The following is a 24732-nucleotide window of genomic DNA, read 5'->3' on the forward strand; positions in this document are numbered from 1 at the left end:
TAATGATAAATGTGCCTCATGAAATAAAAGATCTGAAAGGAATTTGAATAAAACATTTCCTGCATCTCACGCCAAGGGGGAAACACCAGAATCAAGCGTTCCGCGTGACTGAAGACGCCCCCTCATCCAAGAATGCACATCCAATAAAATAGCTGGATTATAACTATTTTTTTTTCCTTTCGTGGGAGTGGGGTGGGAGCGGGGGCGAGAGGTGCCGCTGGTACCAGGCTGCTTTTCCTCGGGAAAAGGATGGCTCACGCTGGGAGAACAGGGTACGATAACCGGGAGATAGTGCTGAAGTACATTCACTATAAGCTGTCACAGAGGGGCTACGAGTGGGATGCCGGAGAGGCGGGCGCCGCGCCCCCAGGGGCCGCCCCCGCGGCGGGCATCTTCTCCTCCCAGCCCGGGCTCACGCCCCAGTCCGCCGCGCCCCGGCACCCGGCCGCCAGGACCTCGCCGCCGCCGCCCCCGGCCGCCCCCGCCGCCGCCGCGGGGCCTGCGCTCAGCCCGGTGCCTCCGGTGGTCCACCTGACCCTCCGCCAAGCCGGCGACGACTTCTCCCGTCGCTACCGCCGAGACTTCGCCGAGATGTCCAGCCAGCTGCACCTGACGCCCTTCACCGCTAGGGGACGCTTTGCCACGGTGGTGGAGGAGCTCTTCAGGGATGGGGTGAACTGGGGGAGGATCGTGGCCTTCTTTGAGTTCGGTGGGGTCATGTGTGTGGAGAGCGTCAACCGGGAGATGTCGCCCCTGGTGGACAACATCGCCCTGTGGATGACTGAGTACCTGAACCGGCACCTGCACACCTGGATCCAAGATAACGGAGGCTGGGTAGGTCGGAATGAATGAGTTGGGATGAATGGGACTTCGAGGTCTCGGGCTGAGATGCGCTGCTTGGAGCGTGGGTGGACCTTTGGGTCAAGGGGAGGCTGTGGAGCCAGTGAAATAAAATCGGTCGTGTAGATTCCCTCCCCATCTCTGAACAAAGCGCACCCTGCCAGTCTGCCTGTGATGACTCCTTCCCGCCAAAAGTGCTTGACTCGCTTTGTGAGCTGTTGGGTTTCAGAGGTCCAGCATTTTGGGTCCAATAGGATTTTGTGATAATTGTTATCTCTTCGGTGCTTCTTACACCGGGGGGGTTCAGGGGTTTCCAGCATCCCAGCAGCTTGTTGATATGAGAAACTTCAGAGGCTGTTTATCGAAACAGACCCCCATGGTTAGGTCTAGACAGTGTGCACCTTTAAAAGACTTTCCTGGTGGACTCTTCTGTCTACTAAAATTTGAGAACCGTCCAATGAGATGAACAGGTCCCACCAGTGGACCGAGGGCAGGCCTCTTCCGACTCCTTCGGTAACTTTTTCCCAGAGAAGAAAACCAGTGTAGGTCCTTGGCCTGGAGAACTTACTGTGTTCGCAGAGGTAAGTTAGCGTTTTCTGAAGTCGATGGGCTCCAGGCGACGGTGCCATATTGGCAGTGGGCATGCTGGGTGTGTTTGCTTGCAAGAACACGAGCCTCGGAGCGGGTCATGTGATCTAATCAATGACAGAGTACATCGACCGCCTGCTTTGTGTGCTATAACTCGTGTAGGATTTAAAAGTTGACTGGCTTTTCAGGACGTTACACTCTCCACCACTGAGAATCCGTGTAATTTTGTCATCTCTGCTGCTGCTGCTGCTGCAAAAAAAAAAAAAACAGTCAAAACTTTGTGCCTAGTGTATATATGTAAGAAATGATTCTTAACCGTGGATTTTCTCTTGCCCGATGTCAGTTGAAATGACGAATACCTGTAGCTTTGAAGAGTATCTATGAGGGTTTTCTTTAGATGATGTTCTGTGTAGCTTCTATGAAGGCACCGCACAGTTCTACCTTTCCATGATTATGGGCAACCGGGAGTAAAACCCCAAGGCTTGAGGCTTATAATTAAGAGCTATGCCTTATATAGAATGTTTAGTTTATGAACAATTAATCATTCTTGCCTGAAGGCTTTTGTAGTTTTTTATTTTATTTTTTCCTTTTAATTTGAAAAGTTATATTTGAAGAAGGACGCAATTCAGTGCTTCCTTTTGTAGTCCCTGGGGAGAATGACTAATATTACTTCGCAGGACCTAACAGGAGCAGAAAGCCTGGAATTGAATAGACTTGGAAATGGATTTGATTCAAGAGGCACATTACATGTTTTTACCACAATTTACAAAATGTGCTAATATTCAGGGGCCCAAGAGAGAAAAAGGCCAAGAAAAAGTAGATGATTGATGGGAACATCTGATCTTATTTGGCCAAAGTTGACAAAATATTGATGCCACTGTTTAGTGTTTAAAAATAAAATTAAGGAAAATATCCCAATTTAAGTCTCAAAAATTTAAATGCTCCTTGTGAATTGCCTGCTTGTTGAGATCCCACATTGTCATATCTCTAGTAATTCTGGGAGAGTTTGCTAGGGTATGAAAAGTATATTTGTGTTAGTTAAAAGTAGGTGGCTTGATTTTGTTTTTCCTTTTTCTTTTTCTTTTTTTCTTTTGTGCGCTGTGCTGAATGTGGTACTGGGGATTGAAATCCCCTCCCCTGGGTGAGGGGGAAGCGATTAGCTCTGAGCTATCTACTTCTTAGCACCTCCCTGGCCCTATTTTATTTGTTTTAAAATTTGAAACAGGACGCCACTAAGTTGCCATGGGCCTCACTAAATTGCTGAGTTGACCTCAAAATTTTGATGCTCCTGTCTCAGCCTCCCAAGTGCTGGGATTACAGTTTAAGCCACTGTATCCAAAGAGGTAGAAACCTCCAGACTCCAGAAGGATTATTATAAAACCCAAACAAAACTTATTTAATAAGTTTTATTATGCCATATTTTTATGAAAAAAACATAGTTAACCTTTTTCTTCTCACTTGAAAGAAATTCAAGGCAAGAACTGTCATCTATCAAGTAAGCTAATAAAAAAGTGGGAAACAGGGCTATAAGTTTATGATAGAAATTTAGATATAGCCTTGACCTTCGCTGTTGAGTTTTAGTATGTTAACCTCTCATCCAGCTGAGGTTTCTTTTTAAATGAAGGATCACCCTTTTTTATCTTTGCACAACCGGGTTTTCATTGTAGCGCCTATCTCTGTGGTCAGCAGGTATCTGAGGCTGATAAAACATACAGGCTACATTTTATGGTGCCAGACCACAACGACAGGCTGTGGAACACGATAAAAAAATTTTTTTGACAAAATTTCTTATAGTAGAAATAAATCATATAGAACCACAAATGGCTGATGGCAGAAAACATAATCATTTTCAGAACAACACATGGTCAGAAGTCTACATACAAAAAGGAATTTGGCCCAAAATAGAGTATATATCAGAAAACACGACTGCGTCTGTAGACACTTTGGAATAAAAGTGGTACTATTTGAGTTATAAATATTTGCCTATCATTTCAAATGTGCATTATTAGTTTAAATTTTCACTTTAGGCATTTGGCATTCAGATTTTCCTCCACATCTGCACCTGCGGTCAGGGTTGCCTCTCTTAAAATGCGATGTTGCATCTTGTAGCATAATTTTATTAACAAGGCTAAAGTGTCAGAAAAGAGCTAAGTATTTATACTTTTTGTCTCTAGACAGTGATAGGCATGCTTCCCAAGGCTCAGTGGACCAGCAGAACACCGTATGGGACACTTGAGGTTGGAGGCCTGACGTCACCTTTTTCCCCTCTTCTACAAAGTCAGGACCTTCTGAGCCCTAGAAAAATGTTTGCACTCCATATTTGCTAAGCAGTCCTTGGTACGATCTCCTTCTAGATGGTCCCAGAAGCCTACAAATTAAAGACTAAAGAAGTCAGGGGCATGGAGTGGGGTGTGGCTTTATTCCCAAGTGTGTGTAAGGCAGAAAGTGTGGCATTCAGACAAAAAAAGACAGGAAGGAGACAAGACAGCTAGAGACCAACAGATGCTGAACGGTGTCTTAAGACATGGTGGTGCACGCTTGTAATCCCCGCGCTTGGGAGGCTGAGACAGGAGGACCGCGCAGGTTCGAAGCCAGCCTCAGGAACTTAGTGAGACCCTGTTTCCAAAAGTTGAAAGCCTCTGGGTTCCACTCCCAGTACCACCACAAAAAAAAAAAAAAAAAAAAAAAGACCTCGTTGCTAACGTGTGGCTCACAGACCAGAGTGTGGGCTCACTGGGAACCTCGCAGGGATACAGAATCTCAGGTCTCTCTCCAGATAAGAATCTGTGGCTTGTGTGTACATTGAGGTTCCAGATATTGGCTACCATATTTGATTCCTGGGAGCATCTTTTAGGAAGAATCCCAGCCTGGGAAATTTTGTGGTGCCTCTTTCTAGTGGCCTCCCATGTCCAGCACATTACCTGGGATATGGAATATTTCCCAGATGTCTGTTAAGTCATCTGACCATAAGGAAGAATAGGAGAAGAGGCAGGAGACAAATTATCCTGAGCCCAGTCTTCTCAAAGTGTGTTTCATGGTAGTTACTCAACTGGTACTGGCTTTACTGGTCCCCTTAGCTCTCCTGTTTCAATTAAAGGCAAGAAAATAGCACTTCCAATGGCTCTTTGAGTTATTATTTTATCCTCTCGTAACTTTGTTTAAAATCTGTAAATGAGTTTAGTGACCCTGCAATTGCTTCAAGACAAAGGGACGCTTGCAAACAAAGACCAAGAGATGGCCAAGTTGATGGTGAAGGACGATTGTTAGCATCCTCTAAGCTGAGACATGTGACAAAACTCAGTCACGTGTCTTGGAGTGAGATGCGGAAAATGAGATGCTTCAAAGACAACCGGAGAAGCTGACTTTTGTTTTGTCTTTTGGTGTTGGCTTTGAGAAGATAGGAACTTTACCCCCAGTGGAGGCCAACTTCACCAAGAAGTTTCTCTTTTCTTTTTCTTTTTTTTTCTGTACTAGGGATTGAACCCACAGATATTCTACCTCCAAGCTATGCTACACCCATCCGAGGGTCTCACCAAGTTGCTCATGGTCTTGTTAAGATGCTGGTGTTGGCCTCAAACCTTCATTCCTCCTGTTTCAGCCTCTCAAGTATTGAGTTTGCAGGCATGTTCCACTGCTCCCTGCTCAGTTTTTCTTTTCTGAATGCAGTCCACATCCAGCAAAACATTTGATTAACTGGAAAGTGGTACCATTTTCATGCCAATGTACAAATCATGTTTAAGAGCACCATTTATTCTAGTGGCTGAGTATCAGCTGCTTATGGCCAATTTTGGCAGTAAAATGATAGGATTAAAAATAGCATTACGATGATCCAGTCTTAAATAATACATTTACTGATGAACTTTCCTTGGGAAAGTGCATCTTTCTGCTTGCTAAGAATCATATGACCCCTTTCAATAATTTATCTTGTTGGGAAAAAATACATTATCCCTCTTAGACTCTTCAGTCATGTGCTGTTGAGTGATTATGTTTCTGGACCATCATAAAATTTTGTTATTCACTTGGTTCTCTTTTCTATTATAGGGCTTTTGTTGCTATTTAATGTCCACCGATAATGTGTGTGTGTGTGTGTGTGTGTGCGTGTGTGTGCGTGTGTGTGTGTGCGCACACACATCCTGTTACCTTTAGCTGTGCTCTCTAGTGAGAGTGGATCGCTCTTTTCAGCAGTCTTTGATTGGACTGGTACATGCCATATTGCTCAAATGTCATTAGGCCGGACCTATCAAACCAGAAAACAGAAAGCCACAGGTGATGATGATGATGATGATGATGATGATGATGATGCTTTTGTGGTACTGTAGATGGAACCCAGGGAAATTCTACCTGACCTATACCCCCAGCCCTATATTTTATTCTTTATTTTGAAACAGGATCTCACTGAATTGCAAAGGGCCTCACTAAGTAGCTGAGTCCATCCATGAACCACGATCCTCCTGTCTCAGCCTCCCAAATGCTGGGATTACAAGCATGTGCAACCATACCCAGCTGAGGCTTCCTCCTCCTCCTCCTCCTCTTCCTCCTCCTCCTCCTCCTCCTCCTCCTCCTCCTCTTCTTCTTCTTCTTCTTCTTCTTCTTCTTCTTCTTCTTTTCTTCTCCTCCTCCTCCTCATTATTATTATTATTATTATTATTATTATTATTATTGTACTGGGGAAAAAACCCAGGGGCTTTCTACTCCCAGGCCACACTCCCAGACCTATTTTATATTTTATTTGGAAACAGGGTCTCATTAAGTTACTGATAGCCTCACTAAGCTGCTGAGGCTAGCCTTGAACCTGTGTGATCCTCCTGTCTCACCCTCCCAAGTACTGGGATTACAAGCATACGCCACCACGCCTGGATTTTATTATTATTTTTTTAAGCAAGTAAAAGCTGGGCATGGTAGCACATGTTTGTAATCCCACTTCTTGGGAGGCTGAGACATGATTATTGCAGGTTCAAGGCTAGCATCAACAATATAGCCACATTCTTGGCAACTTATTGAGACTCTTGTTTCAAAATAAGAAATAAATAGTAATGGCTGGAGTTCTGGGTCAGAGGTAAAGAGTTCTAGGTTCCAACTCTAGTATTCCTTCCTCCAACACACAAAGCAAGCAAGAAATTCTTACTTTATTTTAAAATCTCCCTTCTCTGACCTATTCTATTTCCTGGAGAGATGATTAATCCACTCACAAAATAAGCATGTGGGTGCTTTGTGTATTAGATGGGGTATCTCAGGTAGCATACCTCTCCACCTGTTATTATTTATTTGTTTGTTTATTTGTTTACTATGCAATTGGGGAATTGTATTTTTAAACACGGTCTTACTATGTTGTGGAGGGCCTCTCTAAATTGCTGGGGCTCACCACAAACTGTGATTCTTCTATCTCAGCCTCCCAAGTACTGGGATCGCAGGTGTGCGCCACCGTACCCGGCTCCCACCTGTTTTTAGGGTGCTGGTTGTGTCTTCGTAGTAATTTAGAAAACAGTCTCTCAGCAGAAGTGCATTGTGTGCTGGCAAACAACAATATCTTTGCCCTGTGCAAGGAGAAAGTGTTCTTTTCCCCCCAGAGATATACTGTATTCGAAATTCAAAGGTTCCACTAAGCCTTTCTATGATAACCTAATGTCTTCTTCAGGGGTGGCAGTAACCCTTCAGTGAGGCCTCCTTGGCCCTCAATGACCTGTAGCTGAACTGTATGTAGTTCTACTTGTGAGTTCCCCTCCCCTATGGGGTGTGCCTTCCCTTAGTCTTGGTTTGAGACAATCCACAAGAGTATTTGATGTCTAAACAGGATTAATGATGGGCATCCTTTCAGGATTGAGATAGTTATCCGACAGAAAGGATGGCAATTCTTAAGTGCATATGGGGTCCGGGTTAGACTGGGGGCTCAGGAAGGAAAGCTTGTTCCGGCCCTTCATGAACCCACGAGGCAAGGAGTGGTGGTGTTGCTACTACGAAGCCCCCCGGCATCATCCTGGACTCTTAATAAATAACAGGAAAGAAAATAACCAAGCATATACTACTCTGCATAAACTTCAATCTTTGTCTAAAAAAAGGGGCTTCTAATCATAGGACTCTTCATGTGTGTATTAGGCCTGATTTAAATAAGGGGCTAAAATGCACATAATTAAAAATACTTTCTAACACAGACATAGGCTTAACAGAACTGAAAGGCGGCGGGGGAGGTCCCTTTTTAAATAGTAACCCACTAAGCACCCTTATGCACATTAAGAAGACTTAGTAAACACCAGTCTAGTTTTTAAAGAATTTCATTAGTGCTTTTTAAGTAAAAGACAATCAAGACTCTGATTAAAGTGATTACAAGAGGGTAATTTGAGGAAAAAAGCTTCTGTTTGGTTTCAGTTTAGGTTCTAGTCTTGTTCTATTAATGGACGCTTCTCTTCTAAAATGATATTTAGGGGCCGGGCGTGGTGGTGCAGGCTTGTAATCCCAGCATCTGGGAGGCGGAGATTGGAGAATCAAGGTTCACATACAGCCTTGGCTACGTAGTGAGGCCCTTCACAGCTCAGTGAGAACCTGTTTCAAAAAACAGAAGATTAAAAAATAGGACTGGGCCGGGCGTGGTGGCGCAAGCTTGTAATCCCCGTGCTTGGGAGGTGGAGACAGGAGTATCGCACTGGTTCGAAGCCAGCCGCGCTGGTTTAAGAGACTCTGTTTCCAAATAAAAATATACAAATAGGTCTGGGAGTGTCGCCTGGAGGTAGAAGGGCTTCCAGGAACCCCAGTACCGCCAAAAATAAAAAATAAAAATAGGGCTGGGGGTGTAGCTCAGTGGTAGAATGCCTCTGGGTTCCATCCCCAGTACCGCAAAATAAATAAATAAATGATATTTAGAATTTACAGAAATGCATAGTCCATATCATGCTATTCCTGAGGAGAGTTACCGGACTTCTCATTTAGGGCACTGTGGTCCTCCTTCTTTAAATGGAGATGGTAATGGTTTGTGTGGCTTTTAATTTATAGCAAAGCTCTTTTCCCCATTACGGGTATTTCTATAGGTAGTTGCTCTGATGTGTCTCCATTCTACAGTGCCAGTATTATCTCTCTCCTCTTAACACAACTGTCCTTCAGTGAAAATGAGAATTGATGATTATTTCCGGGCATGGTGGCCCACGCTTGTAATCTCAGCATTCAGGAGGCTGAGACAGGAAGATCACTCTTCCCAGACAGCCTCAGCTACTTAGTGAGGCCCTTTGCAACTCAGTGAGACCCTGTTTCAAAATAAAGTATAAAAGGGGGGGGGGCTGGAGTATAGCTTGGAGGTAGAATGCCCCACGGTTCCATCCCCAGTACCGCCAATAAATAAATAAATAAATAAAGAATTGATGATTATTTCTATTTCTCCAAAGCCATTAGGGTTTTTGTATAGGTACCTACCCATAAACCATCCCCTACCTGCCTGATCATAACCACCCAGGTTTAGTGCTTCTTTTCTCTCTCTTTTTTTTTTAACCATCCACACAGGAATAGTAGGATTCCCTCACCAAGCCAACAGTCCACCCCACCGTGTTCTCGCCATAGGCAGCTAAGGCAGGTAAAAATTCTGTCAACAGGTGCATCCCTTTACCTCTAGAGAGCATCAGTTCAGGCAGAGGAAAGCTAGCATCTGCTGGCAAAACTGTCTCTTGCTCCGATCCTTTAGTTCACGGTGGACAGTGGGCCGTAACTTGAGCTTTAGAGAAATTTGATGAACTCAACTAAAATAACTTAGAGTAAGGACCACTTCCCCAAACACCCTGTTACGCATGTTAAAAGGGGAATGCCCCTGATGCCTGGTGTTGGCCACTCGCTTTAGCTTCTTGGGGGCTGACAGGGCAGTGGAGCGCATCCCAGAGAGAGGTTAACTGGGGACCACGCCTTCTCCTCCGCTGTGTACACAGAGCACGTGCCTCCGTGGGAAACTGCTGGGAAAATTGGTGGTTCAATTCTGCTGTTTATTTTGCCTTCAGAATTTCAGGGGTAGAACTGTTGTCTCCTTTTACTTAATGATTAGCTCTCTGGGGCTTCCACGTCATGAGTCAGAAGCTTATGACTGACTCTAGTCAGCTTTTTATTATGTCACCCCAAAACAACCCAAGAGCACTGTGTCAAGCGAAGCTTTCGTTTCTTAAGGGCGATTTTTCCCCCCATTGAAACACATACATCTTTTTCTTGTTCTTGTGACAGTTCGAATTACGATATTTCTCTATTTTTAACTGTCAAAGAGACAGTTAAGCTGCAACTGGGTAATGGGAAGTTTAGGAATTTTAGTGCTCAGAGCCCCCAAACAAGGAAGCCATGATGTAAGTTGTCTTTTCTTGATTTTATTTTTTTTTGCATTTTTTTTTTTTGAACCCAGGGGCATTCTACCTCCAAGCGACACCCCCAGTCCTTTTTTCTTTTTCTTTATTTTGAAACAGGGTCTCATTAAGTTGCAGAGGGCCTCACTAAGTAGCTGAGGCTGGCCGTGGACATGTGATCCTCCTGTCTCAGCGTCCCAAGTGCTAGGATTACAAGGGTGCGCCACCACACCCGGCTTTTTCTTGATTTTTTTTTTCAGAGCTTCTTAGCAGAAAACTAAGATGCTTCTACTGCACAAGAGGATGAACATTAATATCTGTGTATTAGATCTAAAATTGAATGGCAGCCAACTACTCCTCTTAGCTACATTAGAATTTTCTGAGTCTATGAGACACCTACTTATTCTTCTTAATTCAATACCTATTTGATATGTAATATCAAATATATCCTTATTACAATTAGGATATGAGTAAGATTAAACTTATACAATCAAATTTAGATATTTATGTCTTTGGGGATAGGGGAGCAAGTCCATTAAGAATGGCAGCTTTGGCATTTCTGGGTTTAAATTTCAGGATTATCTCCTGGCCATTTCTTTAATGGATTTCTGCCAGCATCTTTTATTTTTTTTTAAACACTGAAAACACAGAGAAAAGGTTATATTTTGTAATTAACTAATAAGTAAGCCAGGCAGAGCCATTTGCTGAACATTAAAATGATGTCACCCTAAGAAGCCAGGTGTGCTGGGGCATGCCGATAATCCCAGTGCTTGGGGTGGTGGGGGGAGGTGAGACAGGAGAATTGCAGGTTCGAGGCCAGGTGCAGGAATTTAGCAAAGATTCTCAGCAGTTTAGCAAGTCCCAGTTTTAAAAAATAAAAAAAAAGAGTTGAGTGGGAACTGTAGCTTGGAAGAAACGCCCCTGGGTTCAATCCCCAGTACAAATAAATATAAAAAATAATTGTCCACAAAACTGAACCCTGAATTTCCAGCAACCAGGGTAGCAGTGGACATTGAAAGGGTTAAAAGGATCTGATTCTGTAGAAAAGCATGCACCTGAACTTTTTTATTGAAAAAAAATTGGAGGGTCTACTATATGCAAAGCTCTATTTTATTTTATTTTATTTTAGTCGAATGAAAAATGTGTAAGATAACCTTTGTCTTCAAGCAGCTTGCTGGCCAGTAGGGAACTAAGACAAATATGTAAACTGCTGTAATCTTTGGCCATCTGTAGCAGACAGGGAGAGTGTATCCAGCTCAAAGGCAACCCGTCAGAGTTTTATGTAGGAGATAATTTTGAGGCAATCTTTGGAGAGTAGGAAGGAGGTTTGGGGAGAGGGTGTTTCTAGCAGCGGGACAAGGAGGACTCAAAGCTGCACGAATGCTTGGGGCCTGTCTTGGGAGCTGTGGGCTCTGACTTGCTGGGGCATCAAAAACACTCAGCTAGCCGGGCGTGGTGGCGCACACTTGTAATCCCAGCATTCGGGAGGCTGAAACAGGAGGATGGCGGTTTGCAGACAGCCTCAACTACTTCGTTAGGTCCTTTGCGACTGAGTGTGACCCTGTTTCAAAATAAAGAACAAAAAATAAGGCTGAGGGTGCAGCTCAGAGGGAGAATGCCCCTGGGTCCCATCCCCAGTACTGAAATAAATAAATAAATAAAGAAATACTCCACTCAGCTGAGACCTCAGCTCGGGAACTTAGCAGATGGTCCTAAGTCGAGAGATTTGTTTTTAACCTGGACGGTGTTGAAAGGGCTGTGAGAGGCAGATGTGTGTGTTTGGGGAAGATGGGTGATGGAGGCTGGGTGGGGAGACCAGGTGGAGTCGGACTCACTTTCGCAGGCCAGGCATGGATAAGGCGTAGTGGGGATGTGGCGGATGGTGCGGGAGTAGAACCAGAAGGCAGGGAAGAGACCGACCTGTGAGGACCAGCAGGCTCAGAAAAATGGCGCCATCTTTTAGGGAGAGGGAGAGGGAGAAGGAGAAGGAGAGGGAGAGGGAGAGGGAGAGAGAGACAGAGAGAGAGAGAGAGAGAGAGACAGAGAGACAGAGAGACAGAGAGAGGGAGAGAGAGAGTGAGTTACTGCTTGTTGGGGTCAATGTGAATTTGATTTGGACGTTTTTTCAACCAGAGTTCTTACTAGGATATCCAAGTAGAAATACTCCGTAAGCAGCGACATGTAGGACCAGCTCGAGAAGGAAACTGAGACTAGAATATAATAGGCCTTTTTCCCTAACGCATATATTTTTTCCCTTTTGTGTCTCAAAGGGGCCCTAACTGTACCGCTGATTCTACCTTTTTTTTTTTAATTGGTGCATTGTAGTCATGCATCTTAATGGAGTACAAGATGGCGGAGGCATACATGCACACATCACCCAGTTAGCTCTTCTGCAATTCCCAGCCCATTCCCTCCCCTCCCTCCTTCTCATGTTTGGCTTCATGACTGAATTTGATATGTTTTTGAATATACATCATGTACTAGGGAATTTTCCTCTTCCTCCTCCCATCCCTTCTGTTAGGTCGCCTTATTCATCTACGGTTTCTTCTTCATCTAGCATTTTTTTTTTTTCCGGTCTTGGGGATGAAACCCAGGGGCATTCTACCTCCGAGCTACACCCCCAGCCCTATTTTTTATTCTTTATTTTGAAACAGGGTTTCACTGAGTCCCTAAGGGCCTCACTAAGTAGCTGAGGCTGTCCAAAACCATGATCCTCTTGTCTCAGCCTCCCAGATGCTGGGATTTCAAGCGTGCGCCATCACGCCCGACTCTTCATCTAGCATATTACATTCCTGCTGTTCACATACCACCTTTGTCCAAAGTCCTCTGTGTCCCTGTGTGGATTGCTGAAGGCGATGGGCATAAAGGACTACACAGAGCTTAGCGTTCCACTACCAGCCTCCCAACGAAGATGGTAGGTAACTCAATGTGGAGTCAAAGTCCTGGGTTTCAATATCACTTGTGGCTCTGGGTCTTCCAAAATCAAAGAGCCTTTCTTGACTGGGACTTCCTCATGACATATGTCTCCTATTAAATTCAAGGCGACATCTAGCATAGTTGGTGGTAGGTTATGCACAGTGACTGTTTATTGAAAAAATGAATTAATAGCATTATTATTTTTACTGGTTACCTGGTTGTGGTTGTGCATGCCTGTAATCCCTGTACTTGGGAAGATGAAACAGGAGGATTGTGGGTTTGAGGCCAGCCTCAACCTCAGCAACTCAGCAAGATTGTTTCAAAATAATAATAAAAAAAAATACAGAAAGGCTGGGAGTATAACTTACAGGGAGAGAATGCTTAAAAGTTTAATCCCAAGTAAAAAATAAATAAATAAATATAGAAGTTCTCTGAATATCTAATTCATCCTAACCAGTCAATATTCTCATTATAGTGTGTTCGTTCCAAATATCCCATCCTACTGCTTCATTAATATTTAATAGGAAAAAAAACCTATTAAGTGTTTTGTTTTCAACTTTTACATTGAGTTGAAGAAGTATATCATTCATCCCTAAAGAGAAATCTTGTAGGTTACCTTTCATATTGAACACTCAGTAGCTATATTCCTCAATGATAACCTTAGACACCAGCCTGCTGGTTGCCCATTATATCTGTTTATTCAAAAGTTGCATACAAGCCGGGCGTGGTGGCGCACGCTTGTCATCCCAGCATTCGGGAGGCTGAGACCGGAGGATCACGGTTCGCGGACAGCCTCAGCTACTTAGTGAGGCCCTCTGCAACTCAGTGAGACCCGGTTTCAAAATAAAGAATAAAAAATAGGGCAGGGGGTATAGCTTGGAGGTCGAATGCCCCTGGGTTCCATCTCCAGACCCGCAAAAAAAAAAAAAAAAAAATAAATAAATAAATAAATAAAAGCAAAAGTTGTATACACATGCTTTATACACAGTTCTCTGCTGGTTCTCATTCTTCTTGTTGACTATGAAGGCCTTGAGGTCTGAGAGTTTTCATCCCTATATCACTAAAGAAAGCAAGGCTTGAGCAAGGTTCTTGTGGTGGGAGCAAGGTGGATTTTTTTAAACTCTGTTTGGTGTTTGGGTTCAAATAATGAGAACAGCATGAACGTCACAAAGATAAATGATCCCCTAGTCCTTCCAGAAAAATAAGCAGCCAATGGGATCTGGAAGCCAGCAGAGCTCAGCATTCCCAGAGGTGAGAGGACCTGAGGTTTCATTTCTAAAGATGCTGGCCAATAAGAAGGCCACCAGGGCGGTCGCAGATGCAATGATTGGCCTGTCGCTTTGGGCTCGGCTCCCTGCCCCGGCTCAAGCCAGCCTTGCAGCCTCTCTGTCGTTTTCTGAACTGGTGGAATCTAGTTCGAGAGCCCTCGCCCCTCAGTGGGAAGCAATCCCCAAGCATCACGGTTCATCTTTGTCATCTGTTGGAGAAAGACCGGATGATCTGTTTACTTGTAATGAAGCTTGACCATACTCCTCCAGGGGCTTTTAAAAAAGACGGATGTGTCAGCTTGCAGACTTGTCCCCATGAATGAAACCACAAGCAAATTCTCATTTCTCTCCCGTTCCCCTCCTCCCCCTCTTCCGTGGCCATCTGGGCCTCCGGTTCCCATTGCCAACCGCTCCTCAAGTGCCTTATCTTTGAGTGAATTCAGAAACTTCAAATTATAAAGGACACCCAGATAATTGGCCCGGTCTCCAAACTATCTGTCCCCCGCGCTGCTGCCAGATTCCTTCTTAATGAATACATCCAGTAAGAGTGGAATTCTTGAGCTTGTCCGCAGCCCGTGAGAAAATGAACCCTCCTGCTTTGTAACAGCTTGCCGCGCAGGGGGTGGCGGTGGGGAGAGGAAGGAATGACAAGCTATTTTGCACAAGTTTTCTTTGAATGTAGTTTTTCTTTCCCATAAATGATACTTTGAGAATACAGTTAAGGGGTTATTAGTTTTCTATTTCATGCTTGGCCTGTGCGGGAGAGGAGCACAAGCTGTCACTGCAAATCACCGGCTCCGTGCAAGGGCTTTGTTTGGTTGATGCGGGCGTTTCATATTTGGCACAATTAAAAATTAACTCGCGAAAGTGTATGTCATGGGAATGCGAAAATACCTTTGGTGAGGAAGAGTTCAAGGGCATGACTGAGAAGTAAATTAGTGGTTTTACAACACGGAGAATTGAGGGAGGAAATGTCATCTGAGTGGGGACACTTGAGTGGTGCTTAAAAATCTCTACCTGCAGGCTGGGCGTGGTGGCGCAGGCTTGTAATCCCAGCATTGGGGAGGCTGAGATGGGAGGATTGAGGTTCAAGGACAGCCTCAGCTACTTATTAAGGCCCTTGGCAACTCAGTGAGACTCTGTTTCAAAAATCAGAAGAATACAAAATAGGCCTGGGAGCATAGCGCAGAGGTAGAATGCCCCTGACGTCCATCTCCAGTACTACAACAAAACAAAACAACAAAAAACTTGGTCATACAATTAGAGCATAAAAATCAGGAGCTCAGTTATTCATTTACGTGGTGTTTTTCTTAATTGTGTCTATACTGTTGGCCTGAGGCTGTAGAGGCAGAAATTGGGAGGAAGACAGGCCGGGCATAGAGTCTGGTAGAGGGTGTGGGGTTCCTCCCCATAGGTGCCCTGACTGTACTCAGCTAATGGGATTGGGAGAAATCCGTGAGCAGATGGGAGGGAGCCTTGTAGAGTCAACAGGAGACCAGGAGACCTTGTGCCTGACTGGGACGGAGGTGGGCAGGGCCAACAAGGTCGCCTTGGGAGCCAGGAGTGTGAGCGCACAGAGGATTTTAGGGAGACAGACGTAGGGATTGGCTAAAGGAAGGCTTCAAAACATGGGCTCTTTTTCTTTTCCAACTATGGTAGTCTTCTTTTAGAACTGTTTTGAAAACAGTGTGGTCATTGTTCTGATAGTATATGAGTATTTTTCTCCCCTTTCGTTTTACATTCTCTGGAATTAACGTAGCCTAGTTGAAATTGTTAACAGTGTTAGAATTCGCATAGTAATGACTCTTCATTAACAGTTGGTTAATAAACTTGTATTTGAGCCAGGCTTGGTGGTGCATGCCTGTCTCTAATCCCAGTACTTGGGAGGTTGAGACAGGAGGATTGTTAAGTTCTAGGTCAGCCTTGGGGATGTAGTGGGACCCTCAGCAAGTTAACGAGATCCTGTTTCAAAATAAAATATAAAAAGGGCTGGGATTTTGTCTGGAGGTAAAATGAGCCTGGGTTCAATCTGTACCTAATAATAATAATAATAATAATAATAATACTATACTTATAATAATTATAATTGTAATAATAGCAATAATCATAATGATAACCAAATAATAATAATTAATAATAATGAATTAAATATAAAAGCGTATTTGAAGAGGTAATTCAACCACAAAAGGCAGTTTCTGTAGTATTTTTCTTCAGGTGAAACAATATTGGTATGAAGACTTTATTTATTTTGGAGCTGTGGATTTAACCCAGGGGCATTGTACGTCTAAGCCACACCCGCAGCCCTATTTTTATTTTGAAACAGGATCTAAGTTGCTGAGGGCCTTGCTAAACTGCTGAGGCTGGCTGCACACCGACAATACTACTGTCTCAGCCTCCCAAGAATTAGGATTACAGACAGTGCGCCCCCACCCCCACCCCCGCCCGGCTCATGGCGTAAGGATTTGAGAGTTCCCAGAGGAGTTTCATGTCTGTAGGCCCACGGCATCTTCACAGAGAACACCTCCAAGTAAGGCCAGCCTCATATTCCAACTCCTCCCTCCCTGCCTTCTTTTCTCCACACTTTTTGTTATTTGTTTATTCCTGGCGAAGAGAAAAGTTTGTAACAAAGCTAGGAGGCAGCCAGAAGTCCAGTAGATGTGTTATACTGCTCTGTTTCTCTGGGTGGGCACCAGATTGCTCAATAGCAGTTTAATTCAGTATATTTAATTTTAAAGCTGGACCAGGTGCCACACACTTGTAATTCCAGTTCTTGGGAGGCTGAGGCAGGAGGATGGCAAGTTTGAGGCCAGCCCGGGCAACCTTGTGAGACCCTATCTCAAAATAAGTAATAATAAAAAGGGCTGAGGGTATAGCTCAGTGGGAGAGCATCCCTGGGTCCAATCCCCAGTACCAATAAATAAATACATAAATAAATACATAAATAAATAAATAGGAAAAAAAAGCAGTAGGGCTCTTATTTTTCAAAATTAAATTAATTATTTCAACTGAACCCAGGAGAGCTCTACCACTGAGCTGCATCCTAGTCCTGTTTGTTCTAAGTTGCTCAGGCTGGCCTCAAACTTGCGATCCTCCTGCCTCAGCCTCCCGAGTACAGAAATGACGGACGTGGGCCATCATATTTGGCTTCCCTGCTGTTTTCTATCTCAAAAATTTTCAGGAGAATTAGCTGTTATTTTCTCTTCTTTGGCTCCACTTTTAAAAGTGCCTCTGTGCCACAGTAGACGGCTTCTTCCATTTGCCATCTGATGCCCACGGTTGAGCTTAGGACCCTCGGGGACCTGTCGGCCAGGTGGCGTCGGACACCTAGCTCTCAATGAAGGGACAGCTGTGTGACTGGCGGACGTGTCTTACACGCTGCTTGAGACGATTCTGTAAGCCAGCCCCCTTTCGACAGGGAGAAAGTGGAATTGGATGAACATAGATGATTATTTTCTCTTGTTAATGTCTAACTAGCAACCATGTTTTTAGTTACTTTTAAAACTGGGCTTCTCTCTTGAGGTGACCAATAAAACTGTGGTGTTTACTGAGGCTTAAAAAGTGGTGGATGCCGGGCATGGTGGCGCACACTTGTAATCCCAGTACTTGGGAGACCGGAGGATCGTGCGGGTTCGAAGCCAGCCTCAGGTACTTAGTGAGGCTCTTCGCAGCTCAGTGAGACCCTGTTCCAAAAATAAAAGACTAAGCCGGGCGTGGTGGCGCACGCTTGTAATCCCCGCGCTTGGGAGGCGGAGACAGGAGGATCGCACAGGTTCAAAGCCAGCTTCAGCTACTGAGTGAGGTTCTCAGCAACTTAGTGAGACCCTGTTTCCAAATAAAATATAAAATAGGCCTCGGAGTAGAGTGTGGAGGTAGAAAGCCCCTGGGTTCCACCCTTAGTACCACAAAAAAAGTAAAATAAAATAAAATAAAAGACTAAAAATTAGGGCTGGAGTGTTTCCTGGATGTAGACTGTCCCTGAGTTCCATCCCCGGTACCACAAGACAAAAACAACAACGTGGTGGAGCCTTCATCAGTAGCATTTCTACAGCGTTAAAGGGGATTTTAGTTAACTTCATTCATTCAATAAATATTTAAAAAGAGCTTACTATGTGCCAAGCACTATTGTAGGGGCACAGAACCACAACAGAAGGCGTAACAATCAAGAACTGTCTCTTATAGCTGGGTATGGTGACACATGCCTGTATCCCAGTATTTGGGAGGCTGACACAGGAGGACTGTGGGTTCAAGACCAGCCTCAGCGGCATGGTGAGACTCAGCAATGTAGCAAGACTCTGTTTCAAAAAAATAAAAATAAAAAATAGATCTGGGGGTATAGCTCAGAGGTAGAGTGTCCTGGGTTCAGTCCCCAGTAAAACACACACACAAACACACACACACACACACACACACACACACACACACACACGTCAAAACAGTAAACATAACTATATAACAAAATAACAAGGGCTGCTGGGTAAAGAGATCCGAGCTGGGTGATACAGGGAGGCTGATCTTACTTTGGTCTTTGAGCCTTCTTGCAATGTACACAGAGGACAATCCGTGGTTTTACTGCATTAATAGTGAGAACCGGTGTTCTACTTTTTGTCGGGGGGGTGGGTCTGGGGATGGAAGCCAGGGACATTCGACCTCCGGGCTATACTCCCAGCCCGATTTTTTATTCTTTATTTTGAAACCAGGTCTCACTGAGTTGCAGACGACCTCACTAAGTAGCTAAGGCTGTCTGCGAACCCGGATCCTCCTGTCTCGGGCTCCCGAATGCTGGGATTACAAGCGTGAGTCGCCACGCCCGGCTGGTGTTCTACTTTAAAATGAACATTTTATTAGGATGTAAAACTTGCATCGATTTAAAAATGCATTCACATGCACAATACAGTTAACCAGACAGCAAGTATTTGGGGGCTAAAATGCACGGAGCACTCTGCTCCTTGCCAGCCCTTCTCTTCCCGTTTCCATGGACCACAGCACTGGACATTGGGCTCAGCCTCAGAAAGTCAGGAAGGAAACTTGCATGTATTGAACCCCCTTAAGTGCCAGGCCCCGGGCTTAACACTTTTATGGTCATGATATTATATAACCTCAATACCCATCCCCCAGGGTAGGAAGTAGACTCCTAGAAGAGGAAACAAATTCTCTAAACTCAAGTAACTTCTCCCAGGAGGAAGCAAAACCAGACTACTTTACTTCCGCAACCCAGGGGATAATTAATGTCCTCAGGAACTTAGAGACATTTTACATATTTAAAACAGAACCCTGTTAAAATAACAGAATGGATGCCTGTGATTTTGGGGTTGCCAATCAGTCATCTTTATTTTGGTAACTAGGAGGTAAGAAATCTTTCTCCTAACATGGGTCCCCCCCCAAGTTCTTTTGTTTTGATTTTGTTTCTCCCCAAGTTTAGCAAAATGAAATTTGCACAGGAAACTTCTGTGTCTCTTCCCTCTGACTCCAAGAGTCTGCGTAAATAGCCTTCGAAAGATGAGTAGCACTGGTTGCTTCCTAGGATACCAGACACCTGGTTCCCAAGCGGGCTCGGGGTCAGAGCGTGTGGGCAGAAGAAATCCCAGCGCCCTCCCGGATGCCCAGGAATGAGCTCACTGCCAGACTGCAACCTGCCCCATGCCTTTAATAAAAAGGTGGGGAAAGTCTGCGGTTTTACCTCTGGTGTGAGCTGCGTCCCTCGCTGTTCTTATTTTAGACATGACCTTAGTGTTTTTTTCCAGAGTCCCGAGGTGGAATGACACGTTACTCAACTCTACAAGATGATGATGTCTCTGTTTTTAGAGTTAGCTGTAAATTTTATACTACTCATAAACAAACCCACCTTCAGTAGGACCCGGGTGTATCACGGGAAGGCTATTTCCAGCCCCAGCTTTTAATTTGGATACTTGGGCCTAAAATGGTACAGTGTTTCCATAATAACATTGGACAGGATGCAGTTGTGTAGACTTCTGGGGCCCAGAGGTTCCAGCATGGGCCGGAAACCCCTTTCTTAAAAGAAACTTAAACACTCAATTCTGACAAGATCAGAAACTCTTCCTGTTGTTTTTTTTTTTTTATTAACCCATCTTCCTTCCCTATTTTCTCATTAACCCATATACCTCTGTTATTAAACACGTGGAAGTTGGATGCTGAACTAACTTCAAGTTCATGTGCAGAATGAGAAGCCCCAAAGAAAGAAAACAACACCCCAGTGTTTTCAGGGGGTCTTTTAATCAAGCATAGAGAAATAAAAAGAATTAAACGTTTTTCGCAGCTAAAACACGTTAGGACTTTTTCATAAGGAAGGAAAATAGTAAGAAACGTTATTATTGAGGCAGAAGGACAGCAGTAACCTTTCATTAAATGACACAGTTCAACACAAGGCCCCCAAATTCCCAAACCCTGGGGTTTGGGTCAGTTGAATTGAACAAGCCACCAACCGGGTCTTTCTCTTTGTTTTGTTTTTTTGTTTGTTTTTTTTGCTTTATTTTGTTTTGTTTTTTGTAGTAGTTGTGAACCCAAGGGCATTTTACCTCTGAGCTACACCCCCAGCCATATTTTTTTATTCTTTATTTTGAACCAGAGTCTCCCTAAATTGCAGAGAGCCTCACTAAGTAGCTGAGGCTGGCTGTGTGATCCTCCTGTCTCAGCCTCCCAAGTACTGGGATTACAGGCGTGCACCACCGCGCCTGGCTGCGTCTGGTCAATTCTCAACAAGTTCATGTTGTAGCCGCTGTCAGAATCTCCTTTGTAAGGAAGAGGTATATTCTGCCCAATTTGTATGAAGACCATCTTCCCAAAGGATGATCAGTTTTATCCTCGCCCAAGAACAACATCGGGTACATTAAATTAGAGCTGAGTTGGGACTGGAGTTAATGGAGGCCTGGAAATTATTAGAAAAATCGTTTCAGAGTCTGAAAGCAAGGAAGAAGACATAGGTGCTATTAAAAGCAGCTCAGGAATCCAGGTAGGGGCCTGTGATCCCGGTCTTTGGGAGGCTGCAACAAGAGGATTGCAGGTTCAAGGCCAGCCTTAGCAACTTAGTGAGAACTTGTTTCAGAATAATAAAAAAAGGGGGGGGGGCTGGGGGTATAGCTCAGAGATAGAACACTCCTGGGTGTAATCCCTGTGCCAAAAAAAAAAAAAAAAAAAAAAGTAGGTTAAGTGCTAAACACCAAATAGCCACCTGCGGCTGCTATGGGCGGGAGGTAGATAGTAATGGGCCCTTGTGGCTGTTGGATGGGAGAACAGGGCTCAGTTTTTCCTTAAGGATGCTGCTGAGTCACCGGGACAGTTCCCATTTGCCATAGGAACAGTGGGAGAGTCCAGGAAGAGTGGGTAATCAGTTACAGAAACGTCTCCATTCCGAATGGTTAACATATTTCAAGAGTTTAGGCTTCAGTCATCCGAAAAATTCACTCCTGTGAACTGACTCATTCCAGCAAGGCAGCGGAAGGGGAGAAGTGAAGCGCGAGGGGGAAAAAAAAAAAGGAAAGAAAATGGAAACGAAAATCAAAGCAGCCAAGAGACCTTCATGGCGCCTGCTTCGCCGCCGTGTGCTAACTCTGTCGGGATCGGGAGGAACTTGATGCGAATGAACGGGGATGTTGTCTGGGCTGTATTGCTGTATATACACTGCCCAGTCTGTGCATCCAGGAAATAGCGCACGTGCTTAGGATGGCTGGCCTGCCCTGCTGCGTGGTGCTGTGTGGGTCCTGCGAGGCTCTGTGCTGCCCAAGCCCTGAGCCGCAGCCTCGCCACTTGTCTTCAAGCCCGCCGTGCAATAAATGTGGTCCTTAGTTCATCCAACAGTCCGCATGGCTGCTGGGCTTCCGAACGCCGTCATCCCCGTCATACGCCATCGTCATCTCTGACCTTGTGTCGGGAGGCCGGTCTCCTGGGAAACAGACACCCAAGCAGATGTATTAGCATCCAGAGCTTCTCTTGGGAAAGTGAAGGAGGAGATCGCAGGGAAGGGTCTGAGATCGCAGGGGAGGTGCTGTTTGACCCAAGCCTTGAAGGATAAGAGCTTGTTTCACCAAAGAAAAAGGAGCTGGCCCTTTGGAGAGTGGGGGAGGGCACCAGATGCGAATAGAGTCCTGGAAGCGCTTGCCAGGCTTAGGAATAGCAGAAAGGTGGGAAAGATCTGAATCTGGGGGCTGAGGAAGGGGAGGAAGCCGGGGATGAAGGCCCCTGGGTAACCTGGAGCGTTCCTGCCCTGGAAAGCCAGCGAAGGTTCCCAGCAAGAGGGGGAGCGGCAGGGCCAGGCTCCTTGTTGACTGAGCCATGGCGCTGGGTAGAAGAGGCTAAAAGGGAAGCTCGGGCAGAGGAAGTCCAGGCAAGGTGCTGAGCAGATGCACCGGGCGTGGGAAGTACAGCAACCAGGACGGGACGGTCCAAGAGGCCTTTGCTTTTATGTTCTTTCGGTGCTACTGAGGCTTGAAGCCAGGGCCATCCTGCCTCTGAGCTGCATGCCCAGCCTTATTTTATTTTTTATTTTGAAACAGGGTCTTATAAGGGGCAGAGGGCCTCCCTAAGTTGCGGGGGCTGGCTGGGAACCTGGGAGCCTCCTGTCTCTTCCTCCCAAATCCTGGGGTTGCTGGCAGGCACCACCATGCCTGGCTCTGAGATGCGTGTGTGTGGTGCACGCTGCTCTGGTACGCGGGCGTTGAGGAACGTGGCTATGATTGTTGCTCAGTAAAGAGTCTCTGCTTAGCACTGGGCAAGCATGCAGTAGGTGCTCAGCCAGCGACCGAATGCATAGTTGACGGTGCATGTGTTCCTGGCAGTACTAGCGGGGTTAAAGGGACGCCCCACTGTCCCTATGACAACCCTAAAATAGATGTTTCTACAGCAGCTTCTAAACATTCTGTTAGCACATTTTCTTTTTAGGGTAGTTGGAAGAGGTTGGTGTGGTTTTTATCCTTGTCTTGCACGTTAGTACGTTGAAGACTGGAGAAACGACTTAGATTGTTAAGCTGGGCTTGAACTCAGGTATCTTGGAATGCTTGGTGCGCTCTCTCTCTCTTTCTCTCTCTCTGTCTGTCTGTCTCTGTCTCTCTCATACTGGGGAATTGAACCCACGAACCTCCCTAAATTGCCAAGGCTGTCCTCGAACCTGTAGTCCTCCAGTCTCAGCCTCCGGAGCACTGGGATTACAGGTGTGCACCTCTGCGCCCAGCTACCTGGTCTCTCATGTAGGGCACTGCGCTGCCCCTCTGCTTTTGGAACTTCCAGGAAGCTGTTTCTATTAAGGTCCCAGAAATGATGACTCAGGCCAAAGCCAACCAGCGTCAGGATGTGGAGACGCCTGTTTAGGAAGCCGTTCATCTCACAGTAGACATAGCATCGGAGTTGACCCGAGCAGCAATGGCAACGATGACAGCATCGTACCCAGTGGCGTCCCAGCCACTGTGGTCACGAAAGCGGGATTTCCTGGGGGAACAGTCCTAGAAAGAATAGGGATTGAGCCGGGCGTGGTGGCGCACGCTTGTAATCCCCGAGCTTGGGAGGCTGAGACAGGAGGATCCAGGTTTGTGGTCAGCCTCAGCTACTTAGTGAGGCCCTCCACAACTTATGAGACCCTGTTTCAACATAAATTATATAAAAAAAAATAGGGCTAGAGCCGGGCGTGGTGGCGCACGCTTGTAATCCCCGCGCTTGGGAGGCTGAGACAGGAGGATCGCACGGGTTCGAAGCCAGCCTCAGCTACTTAGTGAGGTTTTCAGCAACTTAGTGAGACCCTGTTTCCAAATAAAATATAAAATAGGTCTGAGAGTGTAGCCTAGAGGTAGAAGACCGCTGTATTTCATCCCCAGCACCACAAAAACAAAAACAACAGCAACAAAATATAGGGCTGGGGAGGTGTCGCTGGGAGGTAGAATGCCCCTAGGTTCAAGCCCCAGTATTACAAAAAAAAAAAAAAAAAAAAACAATAGGTGGTTGAGATAATATGTTATTAATATATTATACATAATGTATTCTATTTATATACACAATATGCTTTTTTGTGTGTATTCTCTTCTACCTGCCCTTGGTGTCTCTCCTGGCCCGCCTGCAGGTCGATGTCACTGTACTTAGACTCACCTGTCCGCTGGACCACAGGGAGATGGGCGTGCGCAGATGGAGGCGGTTAGTTGCACCTTACCTTGAGTTTGCCCTCACCTACCTGGTCCCAAGGTGGAGGGATTCTTGAGGTCAACAGGGCTTTGGGGATGGAAGCCCAAGGCTTTCTGGGATGAAGGGAGTGAGTTTGGCCTCCCACCAGGCCCGGGGGCCAGAATCTGAGCTCCTGGCATTCAGGTGAGCGAGCCGTCACGGATCATTACAGCTTCACTGAAGTTGTGTTTTCGTGCCATAGGTCAGTCTTGTAAAATAAACGCTTGTCATAACAGAGGATGCGGCAGCCAGATTACATCGCAGGATACCTCCGCTCCTCTACCCCGAGGACACTGGTTCCGTGGCAGTGTGGGGAAGAGATTGTGTTTTTCTGCTGACTCTAGCTGGGTGTCGGTCTCCAAGGGTCACCCTCTCGCCCTCGGTGATAAGTAGCGGTGGCTGTGGCTGCGCAGAGGAGGGGTGAGGTGCTGAAACCCAGCCAGCTCTCTGGGCTTCCACTTTACGCAGATTTGCTTAACAGAATGCAAATGATTTCTTGGTAACGCAGGGCCCGGTACCCATGCACATCTGTTTTCTGCAGTGTCCTGGGCTTTTAGATGTGGCCACCCTGGAGGCAGGCCTCAGGTGAAAGACACCATGGGAAAGAACGGTGTACCCCGGCAGCAGATGCCACGCCTGGGTCAGCATCAGGACCAGTGGTT

At 45.5% G+C, this 24732-nt stretch overlaps 1 protein-coding gene across 1 annotated transcript in view; it reads left to right on the forward strand.

Annotated features, from left to right (window-relative positions):
* Positions 1 to 249: 249 nt before the first annotated feature.
* The window catches only part of BCL2 (BCL2 apoptosis regulator), a gene marked incomplete at both ends in the record, with an annotated part of 214322 nt that continues 189839 nt past the window's right edge, over positions 250 to 24732 (forward strand). The window contains one exon of the mRNA XM_080714750.1: positions 250 to 834. Within this exon, the coding sequence (XP_080570876.1) occupies positions 250 to 834 (585 nt within the window). The remainder of the gene's footprint in view (positions 835 to 24732) is intronic.

The sequence above is a fragment of the Muscardinus avellanarius genome, assembly GCF_963383645.1.
Source record: "Muscardinus avellanarius genome assembly, chromosome: 17".
Classification (NCBI taxonomy): domain Eukaryota; kingdom Metazoa; phylum Chordata; class Mammalia; order Rodentia; family Gliridae; genus Muscardinus; species Muscardinus avellanarius.